Raw genomic sequence first — 15,864 nt, 5'->3', positions numbered from 1 at the left:
CCCCCCCCCCTTTGCTCCTTGCACCGTTTCCGCACCTCGGCCACCGCCTCATCTCATTCTTTTTGATTCAACGCCGCAGCAAAATGTTTTCATGGCTTTGGGAAACCGTTTTCGGCGACGAGGTAGAGGAGCACGACGACACCGTGGCCGTCTCCATGGCGGAGCTCCGCACCATTTCTGAGGATATACTCAACCTGCGGCGCTCGATTGAAGACGCCCAAGAATCCCTCGCCGCAGCCGAGGAAAACACAAAACTTTTCTACCAAAGCATAGAGAGCCTTTTAATGGAAACATACGATGCTATGAGCGACCACGCAGAGCTTTCGCCGGAAACCACGGAACTGCAAGCAATGCGCGCTGCTCTCGAGGACCAGCGTGCTGTAATAATGGAAACGATGGTAACGCAAAAGGACGACGTTGAAGCGCGTCTCTTCCGCTCAGAGATGCAGCTCCTATTGCTCGAACAACAGAAGACCAGCTTAGAGGCGTCTGCGCGACATTTGGATGTCCCGTCGGTTCACATCGGACATGTGACTTTTCCGGCACCAGTCGCAACAGAGTATTGCTCATCTACAGAAGAAAGCAAATAAACCATAGCATTGAGAGTGCACTTAACTATTCATTTCCTCGTTGCCTTTTTTTGGTATTATATGTTGCTCGAAACAAGCACCTTCCTTGTTACTATTGAACAGCGGATGTGCACAAAGTGCATCTTTGAAAAAAAAAAACACTGATGCTAATAATAATAATAATAACAATAATAATATGATCTTACTATTGTTTGCCTCCGTATTTGTTCAATACGAACGCTATTTCGAAGTCCTTATTGCTTTCTAAAACTATCCTCACGATCTGCTTCACCTCGAGTTTACTTGTCAATTGCTTCTTTTTTTTTCTTGCGGTAGGCCTTGATAATACCTAGTCGCCCCAAAATAATAATCACATGAAATCGATTTCCTCTCTCGCTGTTACATCGCGGATGTGCGGTGTCTTCGTGAACAGCAGCGCGGCGTGGGGCACATACGGTGAGAAGGAGTGGTCTGATATGATGACCCTGCTGGACAAGCAACCGGCGCATTTGCGATTAATGGGGGTTGACTCAGAGTGGTTCCGCAACTCTCCTTTGGCTGTTGTGCAGCTTGCCACATCTAGCCACTGCTTTGTATTGCACCTCAGTTACTTTACTGATCGCCGCCTACCCAATTCTGTAAAAGAAGCACTCAGCGACCCTTCGATAATCAAATGCGGCGTTGGTGTCAGCGGGGACGTGACACGCCTTCAAAAGGAACAGAATCTAATCGTGCAAAGCGTGCTCGACGTGGCACACTACAGCGTCGCTCTTGGTCTGCACGACGCGCGTCAAGTGAACCTCAAAGTACTTGCCGCCAGTGTGGCAAATCTGCATATCGAGAAAAACAAGTTCATCACTCGAAGCAACTGGGAGCTTTCACTTGTACCAAGTCAAATCAACTACGCCGCAGAAGATGCACTTGCCTCTTTTCTTGTAGGCGAGGCAATTATGCGCAAAGCGTACGAGGTGAACCACATGGATCATCCCAACTTCAGCATCTCCGCGTGGCTAACGAGCAGCACGAGCATTGCAGCGCAGGTTTTCAAGCGGAAACAGCGGGAGAAAGCAAAAGAGGCACATGATCTACTGAAAAAGGAGGCGCGCGTGGCGACCACAGATCACAATAGTACTACACTTGCAGCTCAGCTGGGTAACGGGGCAAGAGTAGCAGTTTTGGACAAAACAGGCAACTTTCTTTTTGAGTGCTCCCCAGGAAGAGCGAAATTCTACGTGATGGAGAAGGGACTTGCTAGGATTACAAAGCACGTGAACGGCAATTCGCGCAAGGCGACGGAGATCCAGTTCCTATTCGACCCAAAAGTGAAAACTCGCCTTTGTATGTACAACTCACTTGGCGCCTGTGAGTTGCAGGACCACTGTCCTTTTGCGCACGGGATTGACGAGCTTCAGCCTGAGGCGAGAGCTATGTTAACCTCCTCAGAGCCGAGCTGTGCCTGCTGCCTCGGGACCAAGGGACTGCTTCGACACGCGATAACGCCGCCGTCTTTTCGCAAGTACCTTCCACTGCCTTACAAGATCCCGAGAGACGATGACTATGTACCACTTTGTGGTCAGTGTAACTCCGTCTTGAGGCACTACTATGATGAAGAAATGAAGAAATGTTATGAGGAAGCCGCTTTGTCAAGCAAAGATTCACTGAACATCAACGCGGTGGCCAAGTGCATTGCGTACGCGCGTCTGCTGTCCGACGAGGTAAAGCTACAGAAGATACCCGAGCATCGCCAAGAGGAGCTTAAGAATTATATTTGTGAGCACTGGGAAAAGACTTACTTCCGGGATTTCCACCCTGATTTTGTCATTGGCGACCCACTGGAGCTCAGCTCCGAGTTTTTGAAACGGCTTGAACGAATCGTGCCAGGGGATGTGCGATCGAAGTGGAGCATGAGCATTTTAATAGGCGACGATGTAGAGAAGGCTAAAGCGTTTACCCAGCGATGGCACGGCTACTGCTTTCAGGTATGCGGCATGGTTGAGAAAGAAAGTAATCGTATGAGTTTCGAGGATTGGAAGGCGTACCGCGCGCGTAGTGGCTTGTCACAAGAAGATGGTTCTGAACTCGTCACTGAAACAGACACTGTTCATGAATTTGAAGCTTAAGAAGCTGATGGCGGACAGAAACACATTTGTACGACGTTTTGTTTTTCTCAAACAGCTTATTAGAACTTTTGGTTGCATTTTCCCTCTACAATGTGCATTGGATGCTATTTAATATATATTGTAAGAAACAGTAAGCAAAAAAGGAAGCTGTGAAAAACACAGTCCATTTGGACGCTGTCTTCAAATTACAGGTTTTTGACGCCGTGCTCATTTTATCGATGACATCTTTTCTATCGCTGTATTGGATGCAGTTGTTGGTTCCGTTTGGTAATGATTTTGCCGTGGATTACTCTTTTTCTTGTTGTAAATACACTTTTCTTGGTCTTTCTACTATTCTTTTCTGTTTCCCGGATCGTGACTTTTCTCTTGATTTGAAATGCACGTTATACCCATTATGATATACGACAGTATGTGGCTTGTTTTTCTTGTTTTATATTTGTAAGTCTCTTTGTTATTTGGGAGAAAAAGAAATCGTCTCCCAATGTCGAGTTCATATGCATCACGCGAAATAGCGGCGGGCGAGTTCGCTGCGGACAAGGAGGCGCACCTGACTGCTCTTATTCTTCAGAAGCGCGACGCCGAGAAACGAATTGAGTTTCTCCAGGCAGAAGTGTCGGACCTTCGCGTGAAGCTTCAGCAAGCGGCAGCGTCTCAGGCGCTATGGGACGCGGATAATGCTACCCAGCCAAGTCATTCCAAAGAACGCACCGCTGCACAGAATGCGCGTATGACGGAGATTTCTACATGGAACGAAGAGCTCATCCGCACCGTTGAAAAGCTACAGAACGCGTTGATTTGTCTAGAGGCAGACTCCAAAGCACAGGTCGTTACGCTCACCGACAAGGTGAACCAACTACACGAGGAAAACGAGCGTCTGCTCACCGAAAATGATTCACTTAAATCTCGCGTTGGAGATGACGTGCTGCGTCAGCGTCAGACAAACCGAATCGAAATGGCGTTTGAGCGGGCTCGCATTGCGGCACGAGTTCGCGCAGCAGGGCTCCAACGGCTTGAGGCTGCTGAAGCTTCATTGATGGAGGCCCACGACGACATCTATCACGTCCAACGCTGGGATGCTTTGTTCCTGCCGCAGCGAGACGTCTCGTTTGTTTTCCACAACGTCTCTGGCATCCAGTTCCCTCTCAATGGCGTTGAGGAATTCATTGTGAGCGTGTATCAACAATTTCTGTTTCACAGCTCATCGTGCTGCCACGGCTATCGCGTCGGCTTCTACAAGGGAATGGATGTGTTTGCATTTCAGTCGCCCTCAGATGCGCTGCTTTTCGCGAAGGAATCACATGAGCAGTTGGTAGGGCTTTCGTGGCCATCTCGCGCGGAGAGCGTTCCGTACTTCGCGAGCATCATCGAAAGCAACACGGTGCTCTTCAAGGGCCCACGGATTCACACCTGCATCTATGCCTGCTCGCCAGAGTCGTACGTGGATCCCGTTTCCGGAAAGTACTCGTTTTTCGGTCCAGAGGTGCTCGAAGCTGCGCAGGCGGCCATTGAGCAAGCACCGATCGGCGAAATCGCAGTCAACGAAAAGTGGGCTCAACTCATCTGTAAGCAGTCAAGAATGCGCGAAGATAGAGAGATACCTGCGCAAGGCGACACGGCAGACTTGCGGGAGTCGTTAGGTCCGCAGTGGGATGTGGTGAGTCTTCCTGGAGCGCACCACATCGTTGCTTCCCTTCTTCCCGTGCAGCTGAAGAGTCGTCGCGGCGTGCAGCCGAACGTTCTACACCCTAGTCGCAAGTATCCGTCTCTCGAATTGAAAGACAGCATAGAGGACGCCCGCATGATCGTGAAGGCCATGAAAGGTGCGCTGTCCCAAACCGTCGAACGACCGGAGGACGCTGGCAAAGGGATCAACGGAGGCGGTCTCATCATGCAGCAGATGCGGCGCCGTGCCAGTGTCCTGCAGAAAGCAGTGCTGAAATCACCTGAGCAGATGGTGGGTACTGAAAAGAAGGTCGAATTCTCGGAGAGCGCTGCACAACTGCTTGAGCTGTTCTCGTTACAGCAGGAGAAGCAGAACGTGATCATGCTGTACAGAAGAACAGAAAAGGCTTTTGCGGCTCTGGAGCGTGACATGATGGAGTCGGAAGACCGGTTCGAGATCAGCAAGCACAAGACGCTCGATGCGTCGGAGACTGCGTATGTCTGCACGATTGATACTGGCGATGACGATATTTGGAAGCGCATCTTGCTAAAGAGCATCTCCGATGAACAGTTTGAGTCGATTCGGAGCACCATCCGCGCACACATCCACACCGCAGCCAAGGTCCACTTCGGCTTTCTAATGAACGGCAACTACTCCGACGTGTTTACGTATGTCTTTCGTGAAGCGGAACAAGCACTCGCCTTTGTTGCAGAAATTTACATCAAAGTCAACCGCACTGGTACGAAGTACGCGCACACATCGCTTGGCAAAGGGCGTGATATATTCCTCTTCCGCGCCGGCGTCGCGTGCGGCCCCATGAGCACCATCTACCGCAATCTCGAGAACGGCGTACTCAAGTGCACCGGCCCAGCAATTCGTCTTTCCGGTACCCTGTGCGACCTGGCCGAAAGCGGAGAGATTTTGGCGATGGAGGACGTTATTCGCACCTTCTACTCCAAGAACGAGAACCTGTTAGACTCGCAGTACAACATTGTCAAGCAAGGCGCCCAGTTCGTTGGATCCTCGGACGCGCCGGCTGTGGTGCACTCGATCTTGCCAAAGCCGTTTGCCTACCGGCGCCCACAGCTGCGCATCTCCGGGCGCGGCCCGATGCAGCGCGAGAAGATCCACCTGCCGTACCGGTCCGCCCTCGCAGCGCTCATGTTGCACCAAGACGAGCTGCCGCGCCAGAGCGTGCTCGACATGATGCAGCAGCAGCAGCAGCGGCTCGAGCACGCGGAGGCTGCGCGGATGAACGCAGAGGACGAATATGACCAGCACTGCGAAGTGGGCAGTGGCAACGCCGCACCCCTGCGGAATCCATGGCTACTGCTCTGTCAGCCGCAAGCCGAGGAGCAAACCGGCAACGCCTCCGCTACGCGCCGCACCCTCGTGCGATTCAAGACCACCGAGGAGCTCGAAGCGGATCTCATGCACGCAACGCGTCCCACTGCCACTCTGGCCTTCTTGTACATCGATGTGGCCAATCTCAACACCATCACCCGCTCCGTGAAGCCGGCGCTGCTGAAGCGTGTATGGGAGCACTACAACTACATTGTTCAGAGCTGCCTCCGCTCCTACTACGGTTATGTCGCCAAGACGAACTCTGTCACGGCATACCTCGTGGTTTTTGAAGACGCCGGAATTGCCCTGGAGGCGGCGCGACAGATACAGCTGGAACTCGTGCAAACGTTCTGGCCCGCGGAACTGAAGCCCAATGAGGCCACTCTGCAGGTGAAGGACCCCAAGACGAACACGGTTCTCTTCAACGGCCCGCGTGCGCAGATGGCGGTCCATGTCTCAAACCAGTACACATGGCGGCCACTTCTCTCCTCCGGCGGCAGCAACAAGAGCGACTCCTGCGCCGGTGCGTCTGACAGCTCCACCACTAACTTCGTGGGGTCGGACCTCTCCGCGGTGCACATCAGTGGCGTTGGTGTCGACGAGGCTTTCATTCTCGGTCGTCACGCACACGGAGGGGAGATTCGACTCAGTCGCCCGCTGCTGGAGGCGGTGGGCAAGCACCCAAGCGGGAAGCTGCTTTTGGAGCAGCTGTCGATGGAGGTTGTGGTGGCGCCGAGTGTAATCCGACCGGCCGAAGATGCCGCCGCGACACGCGTGAGCTCCGCGGAAGGGGCGACGACGGAGAAAGCGGACAAGTCAAAAGTGGTGCAGACAAACATGTTCTCCGAAGAGTGTGTCGCCTCTGTTCCGCGGCGGTTGCATGGACGATTAGCACTCATGCTGCCGCCGGGAACGTCCGAAGGATCTGCAAGCGTCTTCAAGCCCGCAGAGGAGGTGTCCCCTCCAGCGAACAGCGGGAATATAGCCGGCAATCGAGGAGGCAGCAACGCGATCACGCGTACGTCGAGTTTGGCGCCGAATACGAAAGGCAGGACAAAGTCTGGCCAAGCCGCCGTTGACGTTCCGGAGGAGCAGGTCATCCAGTCTATCGCAACGGGTGGCACAAGTTCCGCGGTGGGGAAGGCATCGTCCGCGTTGTCGAAGGCGACCCCGCTGATTTCCACAGTTTCTCCCCAGAACAGCTGGATCAAAGACCCTCGAGAGTCCTCGAACCCGCTGCCTACGGCGTCGGCAACGAACTGGTGCTCCGACGAAGAGCAGGCGTCTGCGTGCTTGATTGCCGCGAGCGTGTACAACGAAGCCAAGCAGTTTCAAAAAGTCATGCAATCCGTCTTGAAACTCTTTCCGTCGATGCGGCGACGCTCGCTGTCGCTCTCCTTGGACCGTGTCTCGGAGGGTTCGGTGAGCGAGCTCCCCACGTTGGCGAGTATCACCACCCCGCTAGCGTTGGTCTCCGAGGGCGACGGCGGCGACGGCGACGAGTCGTGTGGGACACGAGCAGACGGCAGGTTTCCCAAACCATTTCCTGATCTTCGCACTGGCACGCAGCACCGCCGCTCCTCCAAAGAAGAGTCTGCAGGGTTAGCTGCTTCGAAACTCGGCGCTAGCGGAAAACGCAGCACGGCTGGCACCGCAGCGGCGCGTCGCACTGGCGCGTCAAATTCGGCCATCGGTCAATACACTCGTTTTCTGGATTTCTCGCGGTACATCATTTCCATGCTCGTGAATGCGTTGGAGATCGGCACAGACCAGCGGACCCCACCGCAACTGCCACTGCCGGCGTCGGGCGCAGGCGACGAGGCCACCGGTAGCAGATCCTGGGCATCGCAAGGGGCGGGGAGCAACGGTTCGTCCAAAGATGGCCGTGGTGGTAGCACTCTCCCCAGCGGACGCTCCAAGAACGCCCAGAACAGTGGGCTTCCTCTCCCGCCGGTGCCGAACGCGCCGGGACGGCTGGGAGGCAAAGCGGTAGGGATTGCTCCGTCCTCTGCTGGAAGCAATCAACAATCTGTGAACAGTAAAGCAGCCGACGCTTCAACGAAAGGGTTCACAGTGAACCGCGAGAAGCCGTTTCAAAGTGCGCTGGACTACATCGATGACGCGTGTCGCTCGCTGATCCAGCCGTCTGGCCCGGATGTAAGCCGACTGGCGGCGATCCCTGCCGCACCACCGTCGAAGCCGAAGCCGTTCTCCGCAAGACCCAACACTCGGCGTCATTAAAAGGCAGAACTAGAAACTTGAGGTTCCTTTTTTTTTTGCACCCTTCTTTCTATTTTTGTTCCAAACGCATGCACATGTATTTATCTGTATATTTATGTTCTCTTTCGTCTTGTAAACAACCACTATGTATATATGCATATACGCATATTGTTTTCAGCTGTAAATTACCGGTGCATAGTATCTTTCCTACTTCTTTTTGGAGATGTTTCTCGTTTTCTTTTACTGATGCTTTCACATCGCCTCTTTTGAGCGTTGAGCTCTACAGAGATTCATTCCTTCCGCAAATTGATATGGAACACACAAAAATCCGAAGCCTATTGTATTGCACCGCGCATCATGTGGAATTCAGTTGTCAATCACGAAGGGTGAACATACAAGTCGTTGCCACCGCGATTGTCAAAACTCTTGAAGCGCCTGTCCACTTACGAGGCTTGAGCGACGCCACCATAGCAGCGAGTCGCAAACACTGCATCCTGGACAGAGGAGGCAAGAAGTTACCTGCTGCTTTTCTCAATAAGCTCCAGCATTTGCTTTGCAGTATGTCACGTTGTTGCCACGTTCAAGATGAACCTTTTCCCTCTCTTTCTGCGGCTGTTCCAGTAAGTGCATTTACTGTCTTCATTCTTGCATTCTTTTCTCTCTCTCTCTCCTCGTGCTCCACACGAGTTCAAAGCGGTGCGTTGGGAGAAAGAAAAAGCTGACGGACAGTTTTGTTCGCATTTTTTTTTTGTTTTCCACAATTCGGCGGCGCCTTTGCCAGTTTGGTTTCTTTAGCTCCCTTCTTTTTCTCCCTTTGCTAGCGCTTGCATTCGACTCAGTGCTTGTCCGTTATTCAGCTTCCGCGACCGCCACTCAGCTGAGACTTTATCGGGTCTTTTTTTCTCCTTCTCTCCTTTCTCTTTTTTCCACGAAGCATTTTATCTCTTCTGTGCGTGTCTTGACCTTTTCTCAGTACATGGGGCTGCTCTTGTTGAAGCGATATTATTGCCAACGTTGGACCGTGCGGTCGTTGTAATTTAGAAGAAGAGAAACGGTTGTGTTCTCTGAACTTCTACCCCCCCCCCTAAAAGATTACGTGTTGTTGTAATACGGACGCTGCGTCGAACGGTAGTTATTATCATCCTCCCCCTCTCTTTCCCAGGGAAAGCAGCGCTGAACTCTAGCGGAGGTTGCGGCCTCTCTGGTCATCCTTTGACTTTCACGCCTCAGCCGGCCTGAATTTGCCCCTCTTCTAAAGAGCAAGAGTAACAGCAGGCAGATTGTACACAATGCCGACGAAGCTGCAGCAGCAGAAGCCGGCGCCCCTCGTTGCCACCATGAAGACGGAAGGGACCTCGACGCACAAGGCCCCGTTGTGGGCCCGCGTTATCGTGATCGTCGTGGAGGTGCTCGTGTGGGCACTCTCCCTGGGTTTCGTGAAATGCATCCCAGTGCTCGAACGCGCGCTGGGCTACTCGCCTCAGTGGCATGAGCGTGACAAAGCGGAGAAAGGCATCAAAGGTGCCCTCCGGTCCGGCATGGGCGCTGCATGTCGCCTCGCCCAACCACTGCTGCGCATTGAGACGGAGTTCTCTCAGGACACCGGCGTCGACAGCGCCAACGTACTCACTCCGCGCACTGCCACCGCGTACGAGGAGACACTCAAGACACGCCTGCAGGTCAACGCGCGCATTCGCAGCTTCCTACATGACGTCTCGCTGGAGGAGCTTGAGGCTCCGTTTTTGGTGAACGCGTGTACGTGGAACGTGGATCAGCAGCCCCCACCAGTGCACGAGGAGGCGTTTATGGTGTGGTTGCTGGGCCACGAACTCACAGAAGAGCTGAAGCACTACCAGGAGCACAAGCGATGCGTGATGGCGAATGGTGGGACGGTGCCTACGGTGTCTTCGCCCAACGCGACTTCCACCATGCGGGCGCGCAAGATGTTTGCGGCGGCGGCTGGCACTGGCAACAATTCGACATCTGCCCTACAAGCCTCCCTGTCTCCGGCTGTCTCTGAGGACCAAGAGAGCAATGATCCGCTGCAAACGGAGTGGCAGTGGCTTGAAGGGAAATTTCCCGATTTGCTTCTCGTCAGCCTGCAGGAGGTGGAGATGACCGGGACGGCCCTTGTGCGAGAATCGACGCAGCGGCGTTGGGAGTGGACGGACGCCATCATCGAAACTCTCTTGGCTGCCTCGGATCGCGCCATTGAATACAGAAAACTGCAGGTGGTGCAGCTGGTAGGGCTCGTCTTGATCGTTCTCGTGCAGGCAAAGCACGTCGACTACGTCTCGCACGTCCGCCTCTCCCTCACGCGGACAGGGGCGTTGTCGATGCTAGGCAACAAAGGCTCCGTCGCCATGCGCGCCACCATCTACGGCAAACGCTTCCTCTTTATCTCCGCCCACTTCGTCGCACACACGTACAACGAAAAGAAGCGCACCGGCAACTACCAGTCGGCGCTGAAAGACATTCGCTTTAACATGCCGGCGTGGTCGGACGACGAGAGTGAGGTGCTGCAGACCTTCATGAACGCCGCGAAGGCGTCGGACCAGACGATGGAGAACTCCTCCATGATCGACAGCAGTTCGTGGGACCCGTTGTTTCGTTTCCGCAACACCGCCTTTCCACCGAGCTTCTCCACGGCAGCGGAGACGCGTGTGCTGGATGACCACGACTACGTCTTTTTTTTTGGCGACCTGAACTCGCGCCTGCATGCGCTGCCAGGGTTAGAGATCCGGGAGTCCGTGGAGAACGTCGAGTACGACTACTTACTGTGCCACGACGAGCTGCGCCAGGTCATGGTCTCCGGCGAGGCTTTTGACGGCTTCCAGGAGCAGTGGATCACGTTTCCTCCCACCTACAAGTTTGACCGTGGCACCGATGCCTACGACACAAGCCGCAAGCACCGCGACCCGGCGTGGTGCGATCGTGTGCTCTTTCGCGTGTCAGAAAACAGGGAAGCGGCCACGTTGAGGGAGGAGGGAGAACGCAGCAACGATCTTGATGCCAGGCAAGGGGACGGGAGGAATAACGGCAGCAACGGCAGCTCGCCAACGTCGCGTCGCCGCTCGTCGGGGTCGCACTCCTCCAACGCCGGCGGAGGCGCAGTGCACAGCTCCCGCGCGGCCAGTCCGGGTGGTGATTGGGTCTCTCTGGAGGATCTGCAGCGCAGCGCTCTTTCACAGCCGGTAGAGGCGGAAGTCGGCAGCCTGTCCAGCTCTGCCTCCTCTGAGTACGCGTGTGACGACGATGATCGCTCGAAAGGCTCGCTTCTCCATTCCGAGCAGCGCGCCGCGGCAATGGTTGCCGTGGCGGCGCAGAACGGATTCGACTCCCCGCTGTCGCTGCTGCACAAAAAGGCTGCCTCGCCCACGCTGCTGTCCCGCGCCGCCTCGCACCCAGTGTGGGAACACAAGCGCACCGCGCCGACGTTTTGTGCGGTGCGTCGACCACGCGGTGCGGAGCCGTCATCGAACCCCTTTGCGGTGCGCTTTCCGATGGTGACGAATCACATCAACGCGCTCGAGTACACGCACGTGCCGGCGTTGCGGCAGTCTGACCATCGTCCGGTGCGGGCGCGGTTTGAGGTGAAGGTCGTCGCCTTGGAACCGTCCACCGTCAACGAAATTGTGGAGAGCGTCCGTCAGGTAATAGATGATTGAGAGTGCGTACAATGCGAACGGTAAAGTGGCGTCACACGATTGCATCTGCATAGACTATTTTCTCCACGTAACGTCATTCCCTTTTTGCAGCTCTTGTGCCTAGGTAAAACACTCGATGACGCTTGGCGATTATTTTTTCCTCTGTGTGTGTGAGAGAGAGAGAGAGCATGTATGTGTCCCTGCTTGCCTAATGGAAGTGCATAGACGAATGGTGGCGTCTCTGCAGTGTTAGTCCTTTTCTTTTTCTTTTTTTTCTAAAGGTATCGCTTCTTCCTTCAGGATAGTGCTTTCCATACCAGTAAAACTGTGTCTGTACATGCCTGCGTCTGCCCACACCGATCTGTTCATGTATGTGTGTAGCTGCGCTTCATGTAGCCCCTTTTCATTCAATGTGTGAATAGGACGTTTTTGCCTAATCGGCACTTTTATGAAGCGCACAACTCCGGCGAGATTGTGTGTGTGTGTGTCTAAAAAAAAATCCAAAGCAACTGTAAGATCGTGTATTGTTGGACATATAACAGGGCCCGAATGCTGGGAGTTGAGTTTGGCGTAAGAAGGACAACGTTTGCTTACCTCTCACCTTTTTCCTTGTCTACTTCTCGTAGAACCTAGAACTGTGCGTCGAGGGTGTTTTTTTTCTGTGAGCCTGCGAGGGGAATGGAAGGGACGGAAAAAATGAGTTGAATGTGATTGGCAGCGGAGAGATTGGCGGATCTCGGTCATTTAGGGTAATGCTCTAAACTATCTTCTCCTTTTCTATTACCTCCTGAATCCTGGTTCTTCCGTATTCTGGTTTGCCTGGCACAGTTGTTTTCAGCATCGAGAGAAACTCCGGTTTTTCGCTGAAATCCACCCGCCCACCCCCGGTCCCTCCCACGACAGGGACCCATGGGATCCTTAAAAAGATCCATGATTTTTGTTTTCCTTGCACTTCGTAAAGCGATACTCTCTGAGAAAAAGTCCGACGACAAACACGACAGATAAAGAAGAACGGAATTGGGGCAGATACTAGATAGTGAAGAAACAATGAGTAGCCTTGATGGGGACATTGATGCCAGGTACTCGCTAGTTATGTATTTCCCTAAATGCCGTGCAATCACTTCGACTCTTGACTTCCTATCCTTCTTATTCTGTGTTCTCCGGTTATGGGAGCAGCGAAGAAAAGTGGCTTTGCCATCGCTCTGGCTTATTACTCTTTGCACCAACCTGCCCCTTTCTCCTTCTCCATCTCTTCCTTGGGCATCAACTTCACCTGATACAACACAGAAGAGGAAGTAAACGAAAATGAATGAAAATACAACGTCTCCGGCGTCTCCCAGCGACAAAACCACGCCGCCGCTGAGGAGCACTACTGTGCTGCGCTCCTCAACCGCAAATGGCGCGGCGGCGGGAGGATCGAATGCCGGGTTCGCATCCATTCGACTGAACACTTACCACGATTCGAGCGATCTGAAGGCGGCGCTGCGGGAACTGGGAGCGGCCTTTGCAGGGCTTGACGACGACGCAGCCACGTCCTCCGCCCCCGCCGACTCTCCCTCTCCGGCAGTGTTTTCCAGAACGAAACCTATTCGCAAAAACGACAGTAGCAGCCGCGCCACCAGCTCCGCACACCAAAATGCAGTTTCTTCTACCAATCAAGCTAAGGTGACTGTGGACGCTTCCCCCAAGGCAGCTGCGGCTCTGTCCTCCGTTTCCTCACCTCTTCCTCCCTCGCGCAGGAGGACAGGAGGTGGCCCTTCGCGCTTCTTGCAGCTGCCGCCTCAGCTCATGCTGCGTTGCTTTGCGTTTTGCGATCTCAAAGCGCTCGGCGTGCTCTGCCGCGTCTCTGTGCGCATGAACGTCATTGTGGAGCAACAGGGCCACACGCTGTGGGCTGATGCCGCCCTGCGCCGTCGCATCCCCATCGCCAACGTCTCTGTTTCGCGGGATGAGCTGCGCCGCGCTGTAGAACAGCAGGCACACGCGCGGCATGCCGAGGAGGAATTCTATGAAAAGGAGATCGCCCGCATGGAGGAGCGACTGCGGGTGCGTGCCGAGGACGTGTACGCGCAGAACGTGGACGTGGATCGCACCATCGCAACTGGCGGAGCGCAGACCGCCGCAACGGACGCATCTGGTGCCACTCTGCCGTACTGGCTCAAGCAGCAACGGACGATGGAGTGTGGGCGTGGTGACGGTGTCGCGGAAGGGTCGTTTGCCGCGGCCAAAGGATCCACGTCAGCACAGCTTTGTGCGAAACTGCGCACCGAAATTGAGGCGCTGGAGGAAACAAAGCGGTTGTGCGAGTGTAAGCTGGGCCTGCAAGAGGATTCGCTCCGTCAGCAAGAGGCGCAGCTGCAGCAGTGGCAGGCGTTTCTCTCTCCCGGTGCGGTCGGCGGTGCAGCGACGTTAAGGCCTGCGAACGGCTCACTGGAGGAGACGGCAGCGTCACCTCTCATCAACGCTGCCCAATTGGCGCAGTTCGAGCGCCGCGTGGCGCGGTTGGTGCTGAACGGCAGCATCACCACTGCGATCACCACCGGTGCAGGTGCAAGTGCAGGCGATGATGAAAACGTGGGAGGCATCCCCTTTGTGTTTCGTCGCGGCGTGGAGGACTTTGCCACCCTGGAACTCGTCCTACGGGCGATGGAGACATGCGCGTCCGTTGAGAGCGCAGCTCCCTCTGTTGAAGGCAGCCATCCCGCTCCGTCCGCCGTCGCACGTGACGCCGGAAAGCGGTGGCGTGCCTTCCAACAGGTGTGTCCGGTGAACGAGGAGTACGGCAATGTGCGCTGTTACTTGAGGTCGCAAGAGCTGCGGGCGGCGGTGCCCAGCACAACGAGCAATCTCCAACCCAGCGGCGACAGTGGTGGGCGTCCTTCGGCAAAGCAGACGCCAGCGCTCCTGCGTGTCTCCGGCTTTGTCCGTCGAGTGGAAGCGATGACGGATGGCCAGGTGGTGCAGTCGTGGATGTAACGCCCTTGCGATGTTGATCATAAAAGAACAGACACCAAAAAGAAAAACACGAAAGGGAAAACAGTCTTTCTGCATTCGGCTTGAGCATTTGTATTTTGGCACTATTTTTTTCTGCCTTGATGTATGCGATGTGCATCCGCCCGCGTGTGAATTACTTACAAGCTCCGTCGCTCATCTCTTTCGGCACAGTTACACTCCACATCGGAGCGGGGATCAGGGAGGGGAGAAACAAACAAACGAGAGGTTTTTTTCATTGCCGCAAGTGGGAAAAATCTGTTTCAAACAGTAGTAAGAACGAAACAGGAGTTAGATGTACGGGTCGGTGAACGACTACCTTGTTCTTTCATTTGCAGCGCTGCACGCTAGAGTGCCTGTTTTTTCTGAATACAGGCGCTGTTGTTGTTGTTGCGCTTATTAATCAGCGCGTATTTTCCCTTTTCTCCGATTCTCCTCTCTTTGACCCAATCTTCCAAAAAGAGAAGAGATTAGATTTTGCTTTATCCACTCCTGTTTGATGATGCAGGCGCTACGTGTTCAAGCGCATGCACTGCGGCGGCGAGGTGTCGCATGCAGCTGCTCCTCCTATCGAACTTCCGCCGGGTGCCTTTTCAGCGGAGGCAGGGCCAGAAGCCCTTTCTTTAAACGGAACACAAGCGTTTGTAGCCGTGATGTTTCGGAGCCGCGCCGATACGCGTCTTCTTCTACCGAAGATGTGCAGGACAACAATGCGGCGGCAAAAGAGAAAAAAGAGGACCCCGCCAGTCCAAAAGAGGCAGAGGGCACTGCGACAGCCAGCGGCGTCGACCCTCAGGAGCCGCCGCTCGACTCGGAAGCCGCAGCCGCAAAGCGACGGGCCGCACGTGAAGCCATCATACAAGAAATCATCTCGCGTGACAAAGTCATCTTTGAACTCAAGCGACAGCACGAGCTCAGCATGCTGCGCGTGGAGCAGAATCAAGCGCGTGTCCTCAAAGACCAGGAGGACCGTGGCATGTACTACGAACAGAACAGTAACGTGCACACCTTCGATACGATTTCCGTGGGGCTCTACTCACAGCGCAGCACACTCTACCACACGATGAGCGCGGAGCGGCTGCGCAACGTAAAAATATTTCTCATGGTCTTCACCACCTTCGCCACGTGCGCCTACTTATACTACCGCTACATCATCAACCCGGATTGGACGTACGTGGAGAAGCCGTTGAAGATGATTGGCAGTCGCGTGCAAGCGGTGCGGGAGCAGCGGTGGAGGCTCCTGTCAGGGGATGACAAATTGGAAGAGCTGCGTCAAAGGGACAAGGAATACGCCTCTCAACATGAGTAAA

The 15,864-nt window shown here is 54.5% G+C and overlaps 6 protein-coding genes across 10 annotated transcripts; all 6 read left to right on the top strand.

Annotated features, from left to right (window-relative positions):
- Window positions 1-39: 39 nt before the first annotated feature.
- Window positions 40-590, top strand: ABB37_03313 (hypothetical protein; the record flags this gene model as incomplete). The annotated part of the gene is made up of 1 exon (XM_015800623.1): window positions 40-590. Exon 1 carries the CDS (start codon window positions 84-86, stop codon window positions 588-590), a length of 507 nt encoding a protein of 168 aa, XP_015660630.1. The 5' UTR covers window positions 40-83.
- Window positions 591-904: 314 nt separating this feature from the next.
- ABB37_03312 (hypothetical protein) lies at window positions 905-2,689 on the top strand (the record flags this gene model as incomplete). The annotated part of the gene is made up of 1 exon (XM_015800622.1): window positions 905-2,689. Exon 1 carries the CDS (start codon window positions 980-982, stop codon window positions 2,687-2,689), a length of 1,710 nt encoding a protein of 569 aa, XP_015660629.1. The 5' UTR covers window positions 905-979.
- Window positions 2,690-3,170: 481 nt separating this feature from the next.
- ABB37_03311 (hypothetical protein) lies at window positions 3,171-7,937 on the top strand (the record flags this gene model as incomplete). Its single annotated transcript, XM_015800621.1, has 1 exon — window positions 3,171-7,937. One exon carries the CDS (start codon window positions 3,171-3,173, stop codon window positions 7,935-7,937), a length of 4,767 nt encoding a protein of 1,588 aa, XP_015660628.1.
- Window positions 7,938-9,205: 1,268 nt separating this feature from the next.
- Window positions 9,206-11,584, top strand: ABB37_03310 (inositol 5-phosphatase-like protein; the record flags this gene model as incomplete). The annotated part of the gene is made up of 1 exon (XM_015800620.1): window positions 9,206-11,584. The coding sequence occupies one exon, from the start codon at window positions 9,206-9,208 to the stop codon at window positions 11,582-11,584; it is 2,379 nt and encodes a 792-aa protein (XP_015660627.1).
- An 806-nt stretch (window positions 11,585-12,390) lies between these two features.
- On the top strand, window positions 12,391-14,539 carry ABB37_03309 (hypothetical protein; the record flags this gene model as incomplete). Of its 3 annotated transcripts, none has more annotated exons than XM_015800619.1 (1): window positions 12,391-14,539. In XM_015800619.1, exon 1 carries the CDS (start codon window positions 12,869-12,871, stop codon window positions 14,537-14,539), a length of 1,671 nt encoding a protein of 556 aa, XP_015660626.1. In that variant the 5' UTR covers window positions 12,391-12,868. The 3 variants fall into 3 exon arrangements, with proteins under 3 accessions (XP_015660626.1, XP_015660625.1, XP_015660624.1); XM_015800618.1 differs by having other exon boundaries at window positions 12,739-14,539; XM_015800617.1 differs by having other exon boundaries at window positions 12,850-14,539.
- Window positions 14,540-15,015: 476 nt separating this feature from the next.
- ABB37_03308 (hypothetical protein) lies at window positions 15,016-15,863 on the top strand (the record flags this gene model as incomplete). Of its 3 annotated transcripts, none has more annotated exons than XM_015800616.1 (1): window positions 15,016-15,863. In XM_015800616.1, the coding sequence occupies exon 1, from the start codon at window positions 15,054-15,056 to the stop codon at window positions 15,861-15,863; it is 810 nt and encodes a 269-aa protein (XP_015660623.1). In that variant the 5' UTR covers window positions 15,016-15,053. The 3 variants fall into 3 exon arrangements, with proteins under 3 accessions (XP_015660623.1, XP_015660622.1, XP_015660621.1); XM_015800615.1 differs by having other exon boundaries at window positions 15,021-15,863; XM_015800614.1 differs by having other exon boundaries at window positions 15,028-15,863.
- Window position 15,864: the final 1 nt, after the last annotated feature.

The sequence above is a fragment of the Leptomonas pyrrhocoris genome, assembly GCF_001293395.1.
Source record: "Leptomonas pyrrhocoris isolate H10 chromosome Unknown, whole genome shotgun sequence".
NCBI lineage: Eukaryota > Euglenozoa > Kinetoplastea > Trypanosomatida > Trypanosomatidae > Leptomonas > Leptomonas pyrrhocoris.
The sequence above is the reverse complement of the archived record's forward strand: the minus strand, read 5'-3'. Positions and strand labels throughout refer to the sequence as shown.